The sequence below is a fragment of the Ornithorhynchus anatinus genome, chromosome 3 (genome assembly GCF_004115215.2).
Source record: "Ornithorhynchus anatinus isolate Pmale09 chromosome 3, mOrnAna1.pri.v4, whole genome shotgun sequence".
NCBI classification, from domain to species: domain Eukaryota; kingdom Metazoa; phylum Chordata; class Mammalia; order Monotremata; family Ornithorhynchidae; genus Ornithorhynchus; species Ornithorhynchus anatinus.
The window spans coordinates 8,917,432-8,935,404 of NC_041730.1; the positions used below are offsets into that span (position 1 = coordinate 8,917,432).

Here is a 17,973-nt window from a genome sequence, read left to right on the forward strand (position 1 = left end):
TGGTCACAAAGCAGACAAGTGGCAGAGCCAGGAATAAAACTCAGGTCCTATTGACTACTAGGCCCATGCTCTGGCCACTATGCCACTACTTCTGGGGATTAAGGCTGTGAGTCCTATGTGGGGCAAAGACTGTGTCCAACCTTATTGGCATGTATCTACCCAGTGTTTAGTAAAATGCCTGGCACATAATAAGCGCTTAACAAATGCTTCTAAAAAACAACTGAAACAAAACAAAACATGGGATACATTGTAGTAATCCAGAGGGGAAAAGACTGAGGAGGAGAATGTAGTGTCTGTCTCTGTCTCTCTCCCCTTCCTCTCTCTCCCTCTGTCTCTGTCTCTTCATTAGGACCCCTTCTCCTCTTCTCCAAGGAAGAATTATTTTGAGAGACTTTGACCCCTGGGCCTGGGAATCAGAAGGGTTCTAATCCCAACTCTGCCACTTGTCTGCTGTGTCACCTTGGGCAAGTTACTTCACTCCTCTGAGCCTGTTACCTCATCTGTAAAATGGGGATTTAGATGGCGAGCCCCACGTGGGACGGGGACTGGGTCCAACCTGATTTGCTTGTTTTCACCCCAGCGCTTAGTACAGTGCCTGGCACATAGTAAGCACTAAACAAATACCATAATTATTACTATTCTAATTCTGGCTCTGCCTCTTGTCATTGAATTTTATTTATTGAATGCTTATCATTCACTGAATTATATTTATTGAATGCTTACCGTGTGCAGAGCACTTTACTAAGTGCTTGGGAGAGCACAATACAACAATAAATAGACACATTCCCTGTCCACAGTGAACTTTCAGTCTAGAGGACTGTCTTGACTGCTCTGTGACCCTGGGCAATATCATTTCACTCCTCTGGGTCTCAGTTACCTCATCTGAAAACTGGGGATTAAGACTGTGAGCTTCATGTAGAACAGGGACTGTGTCCAACCTGATTAGCTTGAATCTACCCCAGTGCTAAGTACATGTAGTAGCAGGAGAAGCAGCGTGACTCAGTGGAAAGAGCCTGGGCTTCGGAGTCAGAGGTCACGGGTTCGACTCCCGGCTCTGCCGCTTGTCAGCTGTGTGACTGCGGGCAAGTCACAATTTCTCTGTGCCTCAGTGACCTCATCTGTAAAATGGGGATTAACTGTGAGCCTCACGTGGGACAACCTGATTACCCTGTATCTACCCCAGCGCTTAGAACAGTGCTCTGCACATAGTAAGTGCTTAACAAATACCAACATTATTAGTAGTAGTAGTAAATGCTTAACAGATGCCATAAAAAAGAAGGAAAAAAAGGAGGAGGTGGTGCCCAGTGTGGGGGAGTGAGCTTCCAGTATTCCTGCTGCGGGGAGCTGGCACATCCAGCCTGTCTAGAGTATGTGTTCACTGTCCAGCTCCTGACCTGAACTGGGCTCTGACCAGTGTCCACTGCCATCTGTGTTGCTGGCTCTCTGCTTAGAGTGATCACCAAAGCAGGTTCCTGCATCCCGGATGGATTGCTACAGCAGCCTGGTCTCCTGGTCTCCCTGCCTCCAGCCTCTCCCCTCTCTAGACTGTCCTAAACGTCATCGGATGGGTCATTTTCCTAGAAAGCCTTTCAAAATACATCACTCCCCACCTCTAAAACTTGCTTGAGTTTTCTCATTTCCATACCAAACAGAAGCTTCAGTCCACCGGATTTTCCTCAGCTAGACTGTAAGCTCCTTGTGGGCAAGGATGGCGTATTCTAACTCTGCTGTAGTGTAGAGGCAGCATGGCCTAGTGGTCAGAGTCTGGGCCGAGAATTAGAAGGAACTGCAGTGTGGCGCAGTGGAAAGAGCACGGGCTTTGGAGTCAGGGTTCATGAGTTCAAATCCCAGCTCTGCCACTTGTCAGCTGTGTGACTGTGGGCAAGTCACTTAACTTCTCTGTGCCTCAGTTCCCTCATCTGTAAAATGGGGATTAAGACTGTGAGCCCCACGTGGGACAACCTGATTCCCCTGTGTCTATCCCAGCGCTTAGAACAGTGCTGTGCACATAGTAAGCGCTTAACAAATACCAACATTATTATTATTATTATTATTATTATTATTAACTGGGTTCTAATCCCAGCTCTGCCACTTGTCAGCTGTGTGATCTTGGACAAGTCACTTCACTTATCTGTGCTTCAGTTGCCTCATCTGGAAAATGGGGATTACACTGTAAAACCCATGAGGGACAGGGACTGTGCCCTACCCGATTTGCTTGGATCCACCCCAGCCATTGGTAAAATGCCTGCCATGTAATAAGCACTTAGCACATGCCACAATTATATGAGAAGCAACGTTGTGTAACGGATAGAGCATGGGCCTGGAAGTCAGAAGGTCATGAGTTTTAATCCTGGCTCTGCCACTTGTCTGCTGCGTGACCCTGGGCAAGTCACTTCACTTCTCTGTGCCTCAGTGACCTCATCTGTAAAATGGGGATGAAAGTGTGAGCTCCACTAGGGACATAGACTGTGTCCAACCCAATTTGCTTGTATCCACCCCAGTGCCTAGTACAGTGCCTGGCACATAGTAAGTGTTTAACAAATACCACAATTATTATTATTATTACTTTCCTAAGGTTAGTATAGTGGTCTGAACACGGTAGGATCTCAATTAATGACATTATTATTGTGTGTTTATGATTTGGGTCTGCCAAATCATATAATAGAGGTATTTGTTAAGCATTTACTATGTGTAAAGCTCTAATAATAATAATAAAAAACTCTATATAAATGCCTGGATAGATACAAGCTACTCTGGTTGGACACAGTCACTATCCCTTGAGGGACTTACAATCTAAGAAAGAGGGAGAATGGGTATTTAATCAGATTATACAGATGAGGATATTGAGGCACAGGAAAGTGAAGTGACTTGCCCAAGGTCACACAGCAGGCAAGCGGTGGAGCCGGGATTAAAGCTCAGGTCCTCTGACTTGGAAGGCTTATGCTCTTTACACTAGGCCACCCTGCTTCTCTTTGTCTTCTATTTCCATCTGTATGCCCTTAAGCGTGTATTATACTCACTTCATCCCCTCAGCATTTTTGTACAGATCCTTACACTCAGTTACTTCTTCTACCTTAATTTATTTTAACGTCCATATCCTCCACTAGATCGTCAACTCCTGGAGGGTAGGGATCATGTTGTACTCTCTTTACTTTATGACCCCTTAGTACTGTGCTCTTATACACAGTAAATGCTCAATAAATTCCAAATATGATGATTGTATGTTCCCACAGCCTAGTACAGAACTCTGAACACAGTAGGTGTTCAGTAAGTACCACTGATGATGATGATAATGATTGAATATTACCATGGGCCCAGTGGAAAGATCACAGGCCTGCAAGTTAGGGTATGAGGGTTCTAATCTCAGCTTTACTCCTTGGCTGCTGTGTGACCTTGGGCAAGTAATTTCATTTCTCTGAGCCTCAGTGTCCTCATCTGTAAAATGGGAGTTAAATACCTGTTCTCCCTCCTACTTTGACTGTGAGCTTCATCTGGGATTTGTTAAACGCTATTATTTGCCAGTCAGTGTTCTAAGTGTTGGGGTAGATACAAGATAATCAGGTCAGACACGGTCCCTGTCCTATATGGGGCTCACAGTCTTAATTCCCATTTTACAGATGAGGTAACTGAGGCACAGAGAAGCAAAGTGACTTGCCCAAAGTCACTCAGCTGATAAGTGGCGGAGCCAGGATTAGAACCCATGACCTCAGACTCCCAAACCCCTGCTCTTTCCTCTAAGACACGCTGCTTCTCAGAGGCTATGTCCCCATCTGTCTTTCTCTCTCATCCTGGTCAGGTTGGAGACGAGATTGTCAGGATCAACGGATACTCCATCTCCTCGTGCACCCATGAGGAAATCATCAACCTCATCCGCACCAAGAAAGTAGTGTCCATCAAAGTGAGACGTGAGTGCCGCAAGACAACTGGCTCGGGACTCCTAGAGGGAACAGGGATGGCGGGGCTTGTGTTGGGAATGACTGTTTTCTAATTCTCCATTTCCTTTTACAGACATCGGCATGATACCCGTGAAACAGTGAGCAGCAGCTTCCTTATTTGTTCTTCCTCTCTTTGCTCCCAGTCTCCTGTCCGCCTCAGGCCCCTTTCCTACAGCCCCTTAAACAATCCAATCCCCCCCCATCTCCCTGTTTCTCTTGGAGACAGGAGCCACCTTGGCTCTCTGATAGATGTGGGCTCCTGTTTCCCTCATCTACCTCCTCACCTCCATCCCACTGCTTTCTCCACCCATTTCTTCACCTTCCTCTCTCCTCACCACCAGCTTCTCCATCCGTCTCCTCACCTCCGTCTCCCCCACCACCTCCTCACCTCCATCTCCACCCCCTCCAACCGGCTTCTCTACCCACCTCCTCACCTCCATCAGAGAAGCAGCATGGCTTAGTGGATAGAGCGTGGGTCTGGGAGTCGGAAGGACCTGGGTTCTAATCCTAGCTTTTCCACTTGTTTTCTTTTTCACCTCGGGCCAGTCACTTCATTTCTCTGTGCCTCAGTTACCACATCTGTAAAATGGGGATTAAGACTGTGAGCTCTATGTGGGACAGGGACTGTGTCCAACCCAATTACCTTGTATATATCCCAGCATTTAGTGTACAGTGTCTGGCACAGAGTAAGTGCTTATCAAATATAACAGTTATTATTATGATTATTATCTCCCCTCACCAGCTCCCCCATTCACCTCCTCACCACCCCCGCCACCTCCTCCATCCACCTCTCACTTCCAACTTTCCCCACCAGCTCCTCCATACCCCTTTACCCCCTTGCATACCCTCCAGCCCCTCACCAGTCCGACTCCATCCTCAGATCCCTTTGCTATCCCCTTGGGGTAGGCAGTTCACTCCCCACACTCCCTCTTTTCCCGTGCCTCTCTCCCCAGCTCTCCAGAAGAACCCCTCAAATGGCAGTTTGTGGACCAGTTTGTGTCAGAGTCCGGGGTGAGTTGTGCGCTTTCTGATTTTGGCATCTGTGGGATTCTCCCAGGTCTGCTCTGGGGAGAGGGGTGGCTTCCATCTCCTTTGTGGGCTGAACCTGTGTCCCCTCTGTCGGGGGTCTCCCCGGGCCCGAGGCTCCGATGCGGAAGGAAGGGGGTGCCCCGGGGCCTGGGATGCCCAGTCGATTAAGGTTCCTGATTTGGGCCCCGGGCAGGGCACAGGTCCGGGGAGGGGTTCAGTGCGATGTGGACATTTCTCGTGCTGCTGGGACCCTGTGAGTGTGGAGAAAAGCAAATCTGGAAAACCCAAGTCAGACCCTTGGAGGTCTGAGAAGTGCCTGGGGGTCTGTCCAGATGTTGTTGGCTCTCTGCCTCGTGGCAGGGGGCTCAAGGGCAGGGATCACGGAGACAGGGGCCAAGATCCTGGCTTGACTTCCATTTGGGGCGGCTCAGGCGGACGGACGGACGTTGCGTCTTTGCGGTGAGCTCTCCGTGAGGTGATCCCGGCATCCGTGTCTCTTCCTGCAGGGAGGTAGAGGCGGCCTGGCAGGGTTGGGCTTGGCCGAGGGCCAGGAGAACAAGGAGAAGAAAGTCTTCATCAGTTTGATCGGCTCGCGGGGCCTGGGCTGCAGGTGGGTGCGGATGCTTGAGCCTTTGTGAGGGGGACGGCCCTGACCCCACCCCCACTCCTGCCTCTTCCCCAACCCCTGCCCCTGACCCACTCCAGGCCCTGCCTCACTGATCTGGGAAGGGGCTTAGTGTCAGCCCCTAACACCTGAGCTTCCTTAAATCATTCATTCAATCGCGTTTATTGAGCACTTACTGGGTGCAGAGCACTGTATTAAGCGCTTGGGAGAGTACAATAGAACAATAAACAAATACATTCCCTTCTCACAATGTATCCCCCTGGACAGATAGGGTCACTCAGTCCTGGGTGCTCACCACATACAGGGTAATCAGCTGGGGAGTGATAAAAAATACTTTGCATTTATTATTATCATTATTATTATGGTTGTTACTATATGCTTACTAAGAGCCAAGCACTGTGCTAGACGCTGGTGTAGATGCCACCCAATCAGATCACACATGATTCTGGTTCCACATGGGGCTGCCAGTGTAAGGAGGAGGGAGAGCAGGTATTTAAATCCACATTTTACAGATGAAGAAACTGAAGTCCAGAGAAGTTGTGATTAGCCCAAAGTCACACAGCAGGCAAATGGCGGAGCAGGGATTAGGACGTAGGTCTCCTGATTCCCTAGTCCTGGGCTCTTTCCACTAGGCCACACTGCTCCTCATTATTTGTTAAGCACTTTTATTTTCCAATGAGCTTCTAATGATCTCATTATATCCTCACCACACAACTTTGAGGTAGGGAAAGGCAGATATTATTAGCCCCATAGCTACAGATGAGTTACAGGAAGGTTAAATGACTTGCTCAAGATCACGCAGCAGGTCAGTGGCACAGCTGGGACTCTAACCCAGGTTCCTGGACTACTAGACGGAGGCATTTTTCAAAATGTAGCTTCAGCTCCCAGCAGGAGACACTGAGACATGGAGCCAGGGGGCCTCAGAGCAGGCAGAGCAGGTAGGGGGGTGGTCCCTTCGAGGGGTGATCAGCATGTTGAATTTTTGGGGAAGATAGAAAATATCAGCAGGTTCAAGGGGGGCTTGGATAACTCAGTGGATGAACAATCCAGGATGCATTTCTCGAGGGAGAACTAGAGAGCCAAAGGAGAACTAATTCTGGCTCTGCCACTTGTCTGCTGCTGTGCGACCCTGTGCAAATCATTTCATTCTCTGGGCCTCCATTACCTCATCTGTAAAATGGGGATTAAGGCTATGAGCTCCAAGTGGGACATAGACTGTGTCCAACCTGATTACTCTGTGTCTACCCCAGTGCTTAGAACAGTAAGCACTGGCATATAGTAATCCCATACCAAATACCAAATAAAACAAAAACAAAATAAAACAAAAAAATCATTCATTCATTCAGTCACTCATATTTATTAAGTGCTTACTGTGTGCAGAGCACTGTACAAAGTGCTTGGGAAAGTACAATACAAGAATAAATGGTAACATTCCCTGCCCACAACAAGCTCACAGTCTAGAATAGGGGAGAAAGGCATTATTACAAATAAATAAAATGACAGCTATATACATAAGTGCTGTGGGGCTGGGGCTTGGGATGGGTGAGGGGAGGGCAAAGGGAGCAAGTCAGAGCAATGCAGAAGGGAGTGGGAGGTGAAGAAAGATGGGGCTTAGTCTGGGAAGGCTTCCTGGAGGAGATGTGCTCTCAATAGCCCACACACACTTGTCTGCTGTGTGACTTTGGGCAAGTCACTGAACCTCTCTGTGCCTCAGTTACCTCATCTGTAAAATGGGGATTAAGATGATGAGCCCCATGTGGGACAAACTCATTACCTTGTATCTACCCCAGTGCTTATAACAGTGCTTGGCACATAGTAAGCGCTTAACAAATACTATTATTATTATTAGGGCTTTGAAGGTGGGGAGAGTAATTGTTGGATTTGAGGAGAGAGGGCATTCCAGGGCAGAGGCAGGACGTGGACCAGGGGTTGGTGGAGAGACAGGTGAGATCAAAGCACTGTAAGAAGGTTAGCACCGGAGGAGCAGAGTATACAGGCTCGGTTGTAGAAGGAGAGAAGCGAGGTGAGGTAGGCGGGAACAGAGTGATGGAGTGCTTTAAAGCCAATTATTCGGAGTTTTTGTTTGTTTGATACAGAGGTGGATGGACAACCACTGGAGATTTTGGAGGAGGTGGGTGACATGTCCCAAATGTTTTTGTAGAAAGTTGATCCAGGCAGAGAAGTGAAGTTTGGACTGGAGTGGGGAGAGACAGGAGGTTGGGAGGTCAGCAAGGAGGCTGATGAAGTAATCCAGATGGAATAAGATGAGCGATTGTATTAACATGGTGGCAGTTTGGGTGGAGAGGAAAGGGCAGGAACAAAAATAAAATTGATGGATGAGGCTTGGGTCCAGCCATGAAGTTTTCAGACCCGAGAACCTGAGTGAAGAAAACTGAGCATTGAATTACTGGTTAATGCCATGCTGCTCACACTCTCTCGAGCTGCCATTAATCGAGACAGCAATAAGTCCTTTGTTCTATCCCACACGGCCTCTTTTACCCGCTCCTAACGGGAGGATTATTTATTTATAATAATAATAATGTTGGTATTTGTTAAGCACTTACTATGTGCAGAGCACTGTTCTAAGCACTGGGGTATATACAGGGTAATCAGGTTGTCCCACGTGAGGCTCACAGTCTTAATCCCCATTTTACAGATGAGGTAACTGAGGCACAGAGAAGTTAAGTGACTTGCCCAAGGTCACCCATCTGACAAGCTGTGGAGCCGGGATTAGAACCCATGACCTCTGACTTCCAAGCCCGGGCTCTTTCCACGGAGCCACACTGCTTCTCTAATGTCTGTCTCCACATCTAGAATTGCAAGCTCACTGTGGGCAAGGGGCATGTCTACCAGCTCCATTATATTGTACTTTCCCAAATGCTTAGTACAGTATTCTGCCCAAAGTAAGTACTTAGTAAATATGATTGATCGATTGGAAGATGCATGGTCCTGGCTGGCCAGTGAGGATGTTGCACATTCGTGGCTGATTGTTTGCTCTTCAGCAGGAGAGATTGTTTGGAAGGAAGGAAGAACTTCTGGCCTAGCAGGGCGTAAGCTAGACCGGAAGCTTGTTGTGGGCAGAGAATGCGTCCATTAACTGTTACACTGTGGAGGAGCCGGAATAAGAAGCCAGGTCCTTCTGACTCCCAGGCCCATGCTCTATCCACTAAGCCATGCTAGCCTTCGAGTCAGAGGACCTGGGTTCTAATTCCGGCTCTGCAGATTGCTTGCTATGTGACCTTGGGCAAGTCACTTCACTTCTCTGTGCCTCAGTTTCCTCAACTGCAAAATGGAGTTTCAGTACCTGTTCTCTCTCCTACTTAGACTGTGAGCCCCATGCAGGACAGGGACTGTGTCTGATCTAATTGACCTGTACCTTACCCAGCACTTAGAACAGCCTTCGAGACCTAGCAGGTGCTTAACAAATACTATAAAAATGCTTACTAAGATGATCAAGTCAGAAAAATCTCTGTCCCGCCATGGGGCTCAAAGTCTAATAATAATAATAATAGTGGTGTTTGTTAAGCACTTACTTGGTGCTAAGCATAATGTTTAAGATAGTCAAGTCAGACACAATCCCTGTCCTACATGAGGCCCAAAGTCTAATAATCAATCATATTTATTGAGTGCTTACTGTGTGCAGAGCACTGTACTAAGGGCTTGAGAGAGTACAATACAACAACAAACATTCCCTGCCCACGTGAGTTTACAGTCTAGAGGTGCTTAGTATGTGCCAGGCACTGTACTAAGCCCTGGGGTTATTAGAAGATAATCAGGTTGGACACAGTCCCTGTGCCCCCTGAGGCTCACAATCCAAGTAGGAGGGAGAACAGGAATCAGATTCCCATTTTACAGATGAGGAAACTCGACGGCAGATCAAAGTAACGTGTGCAAGGTCGCAGCTGCGATTAAAACTCAGGCTCTCTGACTCCCAGCCCGAGTCCTTTTCCATTAGGCCTCACTGCTTCTCAATTACGTGGTTTGACTCAACTCCTTAGTTTTCTGTTTATTTCCCTCATTAAAGTGTAAGCTCCCGGAAGTGAGGAAACATGTCATAATAGTGGTATTTGCCAAGCACTTTCTCTCTGCCAAACACTCTGCTAAGCACTGGCATAGATACAAGATAATCAGATCAGTCACGGATGGGAACAATCTTTGGAATGTCTCAGCAGTAATATACATTATTGTTGTTGGTTAGGAGTCTGTGGTTCTCTCCCAAGCGCTTAGTACAGAGCTCTGCGCAAAAGAAACACTCAATAAATACAGCTAATTGACTGACTGGGATGCCTGTTCCCTGGTCTTCCTGATTTAGTATATCCCACCAGGAAGTACTGAGTTCAATACATCCAGCTTTCAAAAAAAAAACACCCTCATTTGGAAAGTGGGGATTTAACACTCGTTCTCCCTCCCCTTAAGACCGTGACCCTCTTGTGAGAGGGGCTGTGTCCGACCCCATTATCTTGTATCTACCCCAGTGCTTAGTACAGTGCTTGGCACACAGTAAGTACGAAACGAATGCCATCGTTATTATTTAGCTGTTCCTCCCTCCAACTTGGCTTTCCGGTCGGCCATCTTAGGCAGCCTCTTTGTGAAAAAGAGAAGGGGAAAAAAAACCATTTTGGTACTTCCACCACACTCCTAAGCCCTTATATATACATCTCCATATTCTGCCGCTTCCCCACTCTGTAATTAATTGTGATGTCTGCCTCCAGCACTAAACAATAAAATAATAATAATGGTATTTGTTAAGTGCTTACTATGTGCCAAGCACTGTTCTGAACTTTGGGAGAGATAGAAGGTAACCAGGTTGGACAACAGTCCCTCGTGGGGCTCACAGTCTTAATCCCCGTTTTACAGATGAAGGAACTGAAGTCCAGAGAAGTGAAGTGAGTTACCCGAGGTCCTGCAACAGAGAAATGGCAGAGTCAGAATTAGAACCCAGGTCCTTCTGGCTCCCAGGCCCATGCTCTATCCACTTAGCTTCTCAGGGCAGAGATCATGTCCATCCACTATTGTACTGCTCTCTCCCAAGCAATTTAGTACAGTGTTCTGCACAAAATGGGCACTCAATAAACATGACCGATCGATTGATAAAGTTGGACGTTACCGCATCTCCCGGGGACTGTGCAGATTTTCCCACCATTCTTTCTTTGCTTTAGCATTTCGAGTGGTCCCTGCCAGAAGCCCGGCATCTTCATCAGCAGCGTGAAGCCAGGCTCGCTCTCCGCTGAGGTCGGGTTGGAGGTGAGCGTCAGGATGGAGGGAGCCGCGTGGGTGACTGAACTGGCTTCGCAGCCCCTTGCAGGGAATCAAAATAGCCACATCACAGGGTGGGTGAGGGCGAAGAGGGTGTGGTGTCCAGGTCCTGTGGTATTTATTCCGTCATTCAGTCAGTCGATCGTATTTTTTGAGCACTTACAGTACAGACTACTGTACTAAGTGCTTGGGAGAGTACAGAACAACAATAAGCAGACACATTCCCGGCCCACAGTGAGCTTACAGGCTAGAAGGGGGGAACACCTGCCAATTGTACCCACTGGAAGAAGGGACATCAGCCTATTTCCACTCTCCTCCAGGCTGGCGACCAGATCGTGGAAGTGAATGGCATCGACTTCTCCAACCTGGACCACAAGGAGGTGAGCAGAACACTTACCTGTGTGGGCCCCTGGTCTTGCCTTGTGCACTTGGCGGGAGGTGCTCAATCAATCACTCTTATTTTTTCAGTGCTTACTGTGTGAAGAGCACTGTACTAAGCACTTGGGAAAATAAAATACAATAAGGTTGGTAGATGCAATCCCTGACCAATAAGGAATTAACCATCTACAATATCTACAGGAGGGAGATGGACATTAAAATAAAAGACAGATGGGATAATGGCAGAGTGCCATGGGCCTGGGGTAATTATAATAATGTGGGTATTTGTTAAGCGCTTACTATGTGCCGAGCACTGTTCTAAGCGCTGGGGGAGACACAGGGGAATCAGGTTGTCCCACGTGGGGTTCACGGTCTTAATCCCCATTTTACAGATGAGGTAACTGAGGCACCGAGAAGTTAAGTGACTTGCCCAAAGTCAAACAGCTGACAAATGGCCGAGCCGGGTTTCGAACCCATGACCTCTGACTCCAAAGCCCGTGCTCTTTCCACTGAGCCACGCTGCTTCTCAATTATAATTATATTTAATTATACTATAATATATAATTATATAATTATATAATTATAATTATAGTAATTATGGCATTTTTAAGCACTATGTGCCAGCCACTGTTCTAAGCACTGGGGTAAATACAGGTTAATCAGGTTGGACACAGTCCCTGTCCCACAGGGGGCTCACACTCTTAATCCCCATTTTACAGATGAGGAAACTGAGGTACAGAGAAGTTAAGTGACTTGCCCAAGGTCACACAGCAGACATGTGGCGGAGCCAGAATTAGAACTGAGGTCCTTCTGACTCCCAGGGGTACACAGATAAGTACATAGTTGATTCAGATGGGAGGGAAGGTAGAAGCAGGGTGGCTTAGTGGATAGAGCACAGGCCTGGGAGTCAGAATGATCTGGGTTCTAATCCCAGTGTAGCAGCGTGGCTCAGTGGAAAGAGCCCCGGCTTGGGAGTCAGAGGTCATGGGTTCTAATGCCGGCCACGCCACTCGTCAGCTGTGAGACCGTGGGCAAGTCACTTAACTTTTCCGTGCCTCAGTTACTTCATCTGTAAAATTGGGATTAAGACTGTGAGCCCCACGTGGGACGACCTGATCACCTTGTATCTCCCCAGTGCTTAGAACAGTGTTTTGCACATAGTAAGCACTAACAACTACCATCATTATTATTATTATCCCAGCTCTACTCTGTGTCATGTGGGACAGGGACTGTGTCCAACCTGATTCACTTATATCTGTTGAGTGCTTAGAACAGTGTTTGGCACATAGTAAGTGCTTAACAAGCACCGTAATAATAATAGAGGCGATGAGGGCTTAGTCAGAGAAGGCCTCGTGGAGGAAGTGTGGTTTTAGGAGGGTTTTGAATGTAGGGAGAGTGGTGGGCTATAGGTTGTGAAGAGGAAGCGAGTTCCAAGTCGGAGGGAGGATGTCGGGGAGGGGTAGAGGCGGTCTCGTCGTGCCAGTCGAGGGCCCTCCGGCCCGGGGAGTTGGTCCCTGATGGGCCACCGGCTGATTCTGACTTTACCCACTTCCTGTGTCCCCTCTCCACTCAGGCGGTGAGCGTGTTGAAGGCCAGCCGCAGTCTGACCCTCTCCGTCGTGGCAGGAGCCGTGAGTCCCCTCTGCTGCGAATCAGCAAGGGAGCGCTGAAAATTGAAACGGAACCCTGAGACCCCAGGGACCCTGGGGACTGCACACTGCTCTTCTCCAGGCCTGGTCCCAAGTTCCTCTCCCTGTCTGCACCCCCCTATCTCAGTCCTCCATCTCTGAGTGCAGTCAGTAGCCAGCGCCAGGTTCGGCTCTCTGACCTGGGAGGCGGGCAGACTTGTACCCTGCAGGAGGGGCTCCGCCTACAGGGTTCCCCTGGCCCCGGTCCCTGGCCCCCTTGAGTCTTCCCACCTGCAGAAAGTTCACCCATCTGAGTGAAGTCTCCCCTCCTGCAGAGAGTCCCCCACTTATGGAGAGAGTTTTCCCTCATGCAGAGCTGCTGGCAGAGCGTGCCCTGAACCTGGAGAGAGTCCCCTAATTCGCGGAGCGTGCCCTCCCCGGCCCCTCCGCAGAGAGTTATCCCCCGTGCAGAGAGTCCCCCCACCTGATAGTCCCCCACATCTGGAGAGTTTCGGTCCCCCCGCCGCAGAGTTTCCCCACATGCGGAAGTTTCCCTGCCTGCAGTTTCCCCACCTGGAGATAGCCCCCCAACCTACAGAGAGCCCCCTCACCTTCAGAGAGTTTTCCCACTTTCAGGGAATCTCCGTTTCTCTGGAAACAGACATCCCGTAGGGTCCTGGGTGGGATGAGGCCGAAGCAGTGCCGCCGGCCACAGACCCCAGCATCCCTTGGGGGCCGATAAGGTGGGAGGACCAGTAGGAGAGCCTAGTAGAGGGAGCTCGGAAAGACGAGTCAGGTAACCTGAGTTCTAATCCTGCTTCTGCCGCTTGCCTGCTGCGTGACCTTGGGCCAGTCATTTAACCTCTGTGACCTCAGTTTTCTTGTCCGGTAAATATTGCAATCAGTCGGTCACTTGTCAGCTGTGTGACTGTGGGCAAATCACTTTGCTTCTCTGTGCCTCAGTTACCTCATCTGTAAAATGGGGATTAACTGTGAGCCTCACGTGGGACAACCTGATTACCCTGTATCTACCCCAGCGCTTAGAACAGTGCTCTGCACATAGTAAGCGCTTAATAAGTGCCGACATTATTATTATTGTTATTATTACTGTGTGCAGAGCACTGGACTAAGCATTTGGGAAAGTACAGTACAGCAGAGTTAGTAGTCATGATAGCTGCCCATAAGGAGCTTGCGGTCTACACGGGGAGACAGACTTTATAATAATCTGTCTTCTCTCCCACTTAGACCGTGAAGCCCGTGTAGGATGGGGACTGTGTCTGATCTGATTGTCCTACATGTGCCCGGCACTTAGCACAGTGCCTGGCACATAGTAAGAACTCACTCCCTGCCCCAATTTCATTTGCTCAGACAGCCGAGCCCAGCTTGACCAGAGCAACGGGCGAGGAATGGTGAGGAATCGCTGGTCGGGGCGAGCCTCGAGGGATGACAACCTTAATAATGTTGGTATTTGTTAAGCGCTTACTATGTGCAGAGCACTGTTCTAGGCGCTGGGGGAGATACAGGGTCATCAGGTCGTCCCACGTGAGGCTCACGGTTAATCCCCATTTTACAGATGAGGTAACTGAGGCACAGAGAAGTGAAGTGACTCGCCCGCAGTCACCCAGCTGACAAGTGGCAGAGCCGGGAGTCGAACCCGTGACCTCTGACTCCGAAGCCCAGGCTCTTTCCACTGAGCCACGCTGCTTCCCTAACCTTGACGGGGAGGGACGAGGGGTACCTCCTCGGAGGGTCTGCTGAGCGGGCACCGGACTGAGCTGGCATCTGTGGGCGGCAGGGCCGGGAGCTGTTTATGACGGAGCGGGAGCGGCAGGCCGAGGGCCGGCAGCGGGACCTGGCGCGGCAGGAGCTGATGCAGCAGAAGCGGTTGGCCATGGAGGCCAACAAGATCTTCAAGGAGCAGGAGGAGAAAGAGAAGCAGTGAGCAGGGGTGGAGGTTGGGGTTGGGGGGGGAGGACACAGTGGGTGGGGGCGAGGGGGAGATGGTGGAAGGGTGTGGACCCGCGCCCCAAGACAGGAAGGGAATGTGTTCATTATTATTGTACTCTCCCAAGCTTTTTGTACAGTGCTCTGCCCACAGTAAGCACTCAATAAATACCTTTGAATGAAGGCAAGCTACTACAAGTCAAAACTCACCTAAGCTGGGCAGCAGTGATTTGGGAAGAGTTGAGGGCAGAGCCTGAATTTTACTATGTGGAAGGAGGCAATGTTAAACCACTTCTATATTTTTACCAAGAAAACTCTATGGATACACTACCAGAACGATTGCAGATGGAGGTGGGGTGTTGTGGGAGAGACGTGTCCGTGGCTTCTCTATGGGTCGGAGACGATTCGACAGCGTGAGACAAGACAAGAAAGCAGTGAGCCTGTCTGTCATCAGAGACGGAGTCCCCCTTCCCACAACCTCCACCCAAACCCTAATCAATCAGGCCATCACTGATACTTACTGAGCACTTATTTTACGTACACCATTGTATTATGCACTTGAGAAAGTAGAACGAAATAGAGTTGGTAGATGTGATCCCTTCCCACAAGGAACTTTCAAGTCTAGAAGATGAGACAGACTTTAATATAAATAATCATGCAGTGTCGGGTAGTAGAAGGAGCATGGGCTTGGTAGTCGGGGGAATCTAATGTGGAGTCCACCACTTGCCTGCTGTGTGATGTTGGGCAAGTCGCTTCACTTCTCTGTACCTCAGCTTCCTCATCTGTAAAGTGGGAATGAAATCCTACTCTCTCGTGAGCCCCATGTGACACAGCCCCCTTCTAGACTGTGAGCCCGTTGTTGAGAAGGGATTGTCTCTATTTGTTGCCAAACTGTACTTTCCAAGCGCTTAGTTTAGTGCTCTGCACACAGTAAGTGCTCAGTAAATACGATTGAATGAAAGAATGATGATCTCGTATCTACCCTAGCGCTTAGAACGGTGCTTGCCATATTGTGAGCGCTTAACAAATACCATTATTATTATCAGCATTTATTGAGCAACCACTGGACGTCATGTACTATATTAAGAACATGAGAAGCTCAAAATAAGCAAGAGACAAACACCCTGCCCCAAGGAGCTCACAAGTTCAAATCTATGTAAAATAGCATAGAGCCGTCAACTCTAATGTACTCTCCCAAGTTCACAGTACTCTCACCGTGCTCCACACCCAGAAAGTGCTCAAAAATTATTGATTGAATGCAAAAGCCCTCCAAATAGGCACCTCTGGCCCAGGCCCTCCCACATCAGGGATGATTCATGGGGACAATTTTGTTGGTACAAATGCAAATCTGTATTTTCTTGTAGGAGGAAAAAGGAAATCGCTCAGAAAGCTGCAGAAGAAAATGAAAGATTTCGCAAAGAAATGGACCAGTGAGTTCACATCCCCTTGGGGTGACGATGCCAGTGGGGAGTGACTGTGGAGAGAGAGAAAAATGGATTGGCTCAGGCATTTGTGCAAAAGCATTTGAGTCAGTGATGGAAGCAAGAAGGTCCGCCAAAGAAGGGCGGTCATTGGCTCAGCCTTCAGTTAGTCTGTCTCCCTGTCTGATTTTCCCCAGTGCCGAAGCCTTCCTGTCTGGTATTTTCTTTGAACCTCCTTTGGCTCCTGCCTCCCAGTCCCACGGCTCAGAAACAGGGCCTATATTTCAGCATAGTGGATAGATCCTAGGCCTTAGAGTCAGAAGAACCGGGGTCCTAATCCCAGCTCTGCCACTTGTCTGCTGTGTGACCTTGGGTAAGTCACTTACCTTCTCTGGTCCTCAGCTGCCTCATCTGTATAATGGAGATTAAGACTGTGAGCCCTATGTGGGGCAGAGACTTTGTCCAACCCGATTAGTTTGCATCTACCCCAGCCCTTAGAACAGCGCTTGACACAGAGTAAGCACTTTCGTGGCTCAGTGGAAAGAGCACGGGCTTTGGAGTCAGAGGTCATGAGTTTGAATCCCTGCTCTGCCACCTGTCAGCTGGGTGACGGTGGGCAAGTCACTTAACTTCTCTGTACCTCGGTTGCCTCATCTGTAAAATGGGGATTAAAACTGTGAGCCCCACGTGGGACAACCTGATTCCCCTGTGTCTACCCCAGCGCTTAGAACAGTGCTCTGCACATAGTAAGCGCTTAACAAAACAAATACCAACATTATTATATTTACAGGGACCTGGGAATGCCACAGTTCTGGAGTGAGGAACGGGACCTGGAATCTACCCAGAAAGATGCTTGTCAATCAATCAGTGGTATTTACTGAGCACTTACTACGTGCAGAGCACCGTATTAAGTGCCTGGGGGAGTACGATACGATGGAGTCGGTAGATCCGACAGTCAACTACATTGTTAGCTCCTTAGGGGCAGGAATCGTGCCTATCAACTCTTGCATTATACTCTCCCAAGCATTTAGTGCAATGCTCTGCACACAGTAAGCTCTTAATAAACAGCACTGACAGATTGTGACTTTTTGGGGGGTCCCTTTATGGCCCCTGTATGTCACATTACCTATGCAACATGTGGATTCTAACAAGCACCAATTGCCCGCCCAGAGACAAGGGTTGGAAAAGGAAGAATTTGGAATCCCCTGGTAGTGGAAATAGTGAGGCCACCCCCTAGTCCATGTTATATTTTAAAATTCAGTTTCGTACCAGGGGCCTACCAGGGGCTTCCACTTACAGCAACTACAACCTGGAAATTCAAAACAGGGTTCCCAAGAGGAACCTACAAAGCTGAGCATCCGCTGCCAGGTTCATTAGGGTTGTTTTAATCTAATTTCTCATTCTGAATGTCAAGTAACTGAATGAAGTTACGTACTTCGAATTAGTGTAATATGGAATTTCTGTATATTGCATTAGTTGTGGGGATAATCCTATTACATAATGGCTGGGATATCATTTCCATCATCTAAGTTTTTTTCCAAGTATTAGAGATGTCTTTCTGGGATGCCGGATCCAATAATCCACTGCTCTTGGTTCTTTGACCACGGGAGGGAACCGTGAGGCAGGCGGGTTGGCTGCCAGAGTCAACAATGGGCATGAGAGTGCTTAGTGTCCAGTGGTGCTGCTGCAGGTGGGTGAAAGTGTTATTATTAACAATAAAAATAGCAGTAATAATACATCACCATCACTGGGGACAAG

General features: G+C 48.7%; 1 protein-coding gene across 2 annotated transcripts in view; it reads left to right on the forward strand.

Moving 5' to 3' along the window:
- Positions 1-17,973, forward strand: part of USH1C (USH1 protein network component harmonin) — a 70,653-nt gene that overhangs the window by 16,147 nt on the left and 36,533 nt on the right. For both annotated transcript variants that reach the window (XM_039911372.1, XM_039911371.1), the window contains exons 5-13: positions 3,797-3,905; positions 4,009-4,033; positions 4,889-4,946; positions 5,471-5,574; positions 10,749-10,833; positions 11,166-11,225; positions 12,797-12,853; positions 14,646-14,788; positions 16,159-16,224. In XM_039911372.1, the coding sequence (XP_039767306.1) occupies positions 3,797-3,905; positions 4,009-4,033; positions 4,889-4,946; positions 5,471-5,574; positions 10,749-10,833; positions 11,166-11,225; positions 12,797-12,853; positions 14,646-14,788; positions 16,159-16,224 (707 nt within the window). The remainder of the gene's footprint in view (positions 1-3,796; positions 3,906-4,008; positions 4,034-4,888; positions 4,947-5,470; positions 5,575-10,748; positions 10,834-11,165; positions 11,226-12,796; positions 12,854-14,645; positions 14,789-16,158; positions 16,225-17,973) is intronic.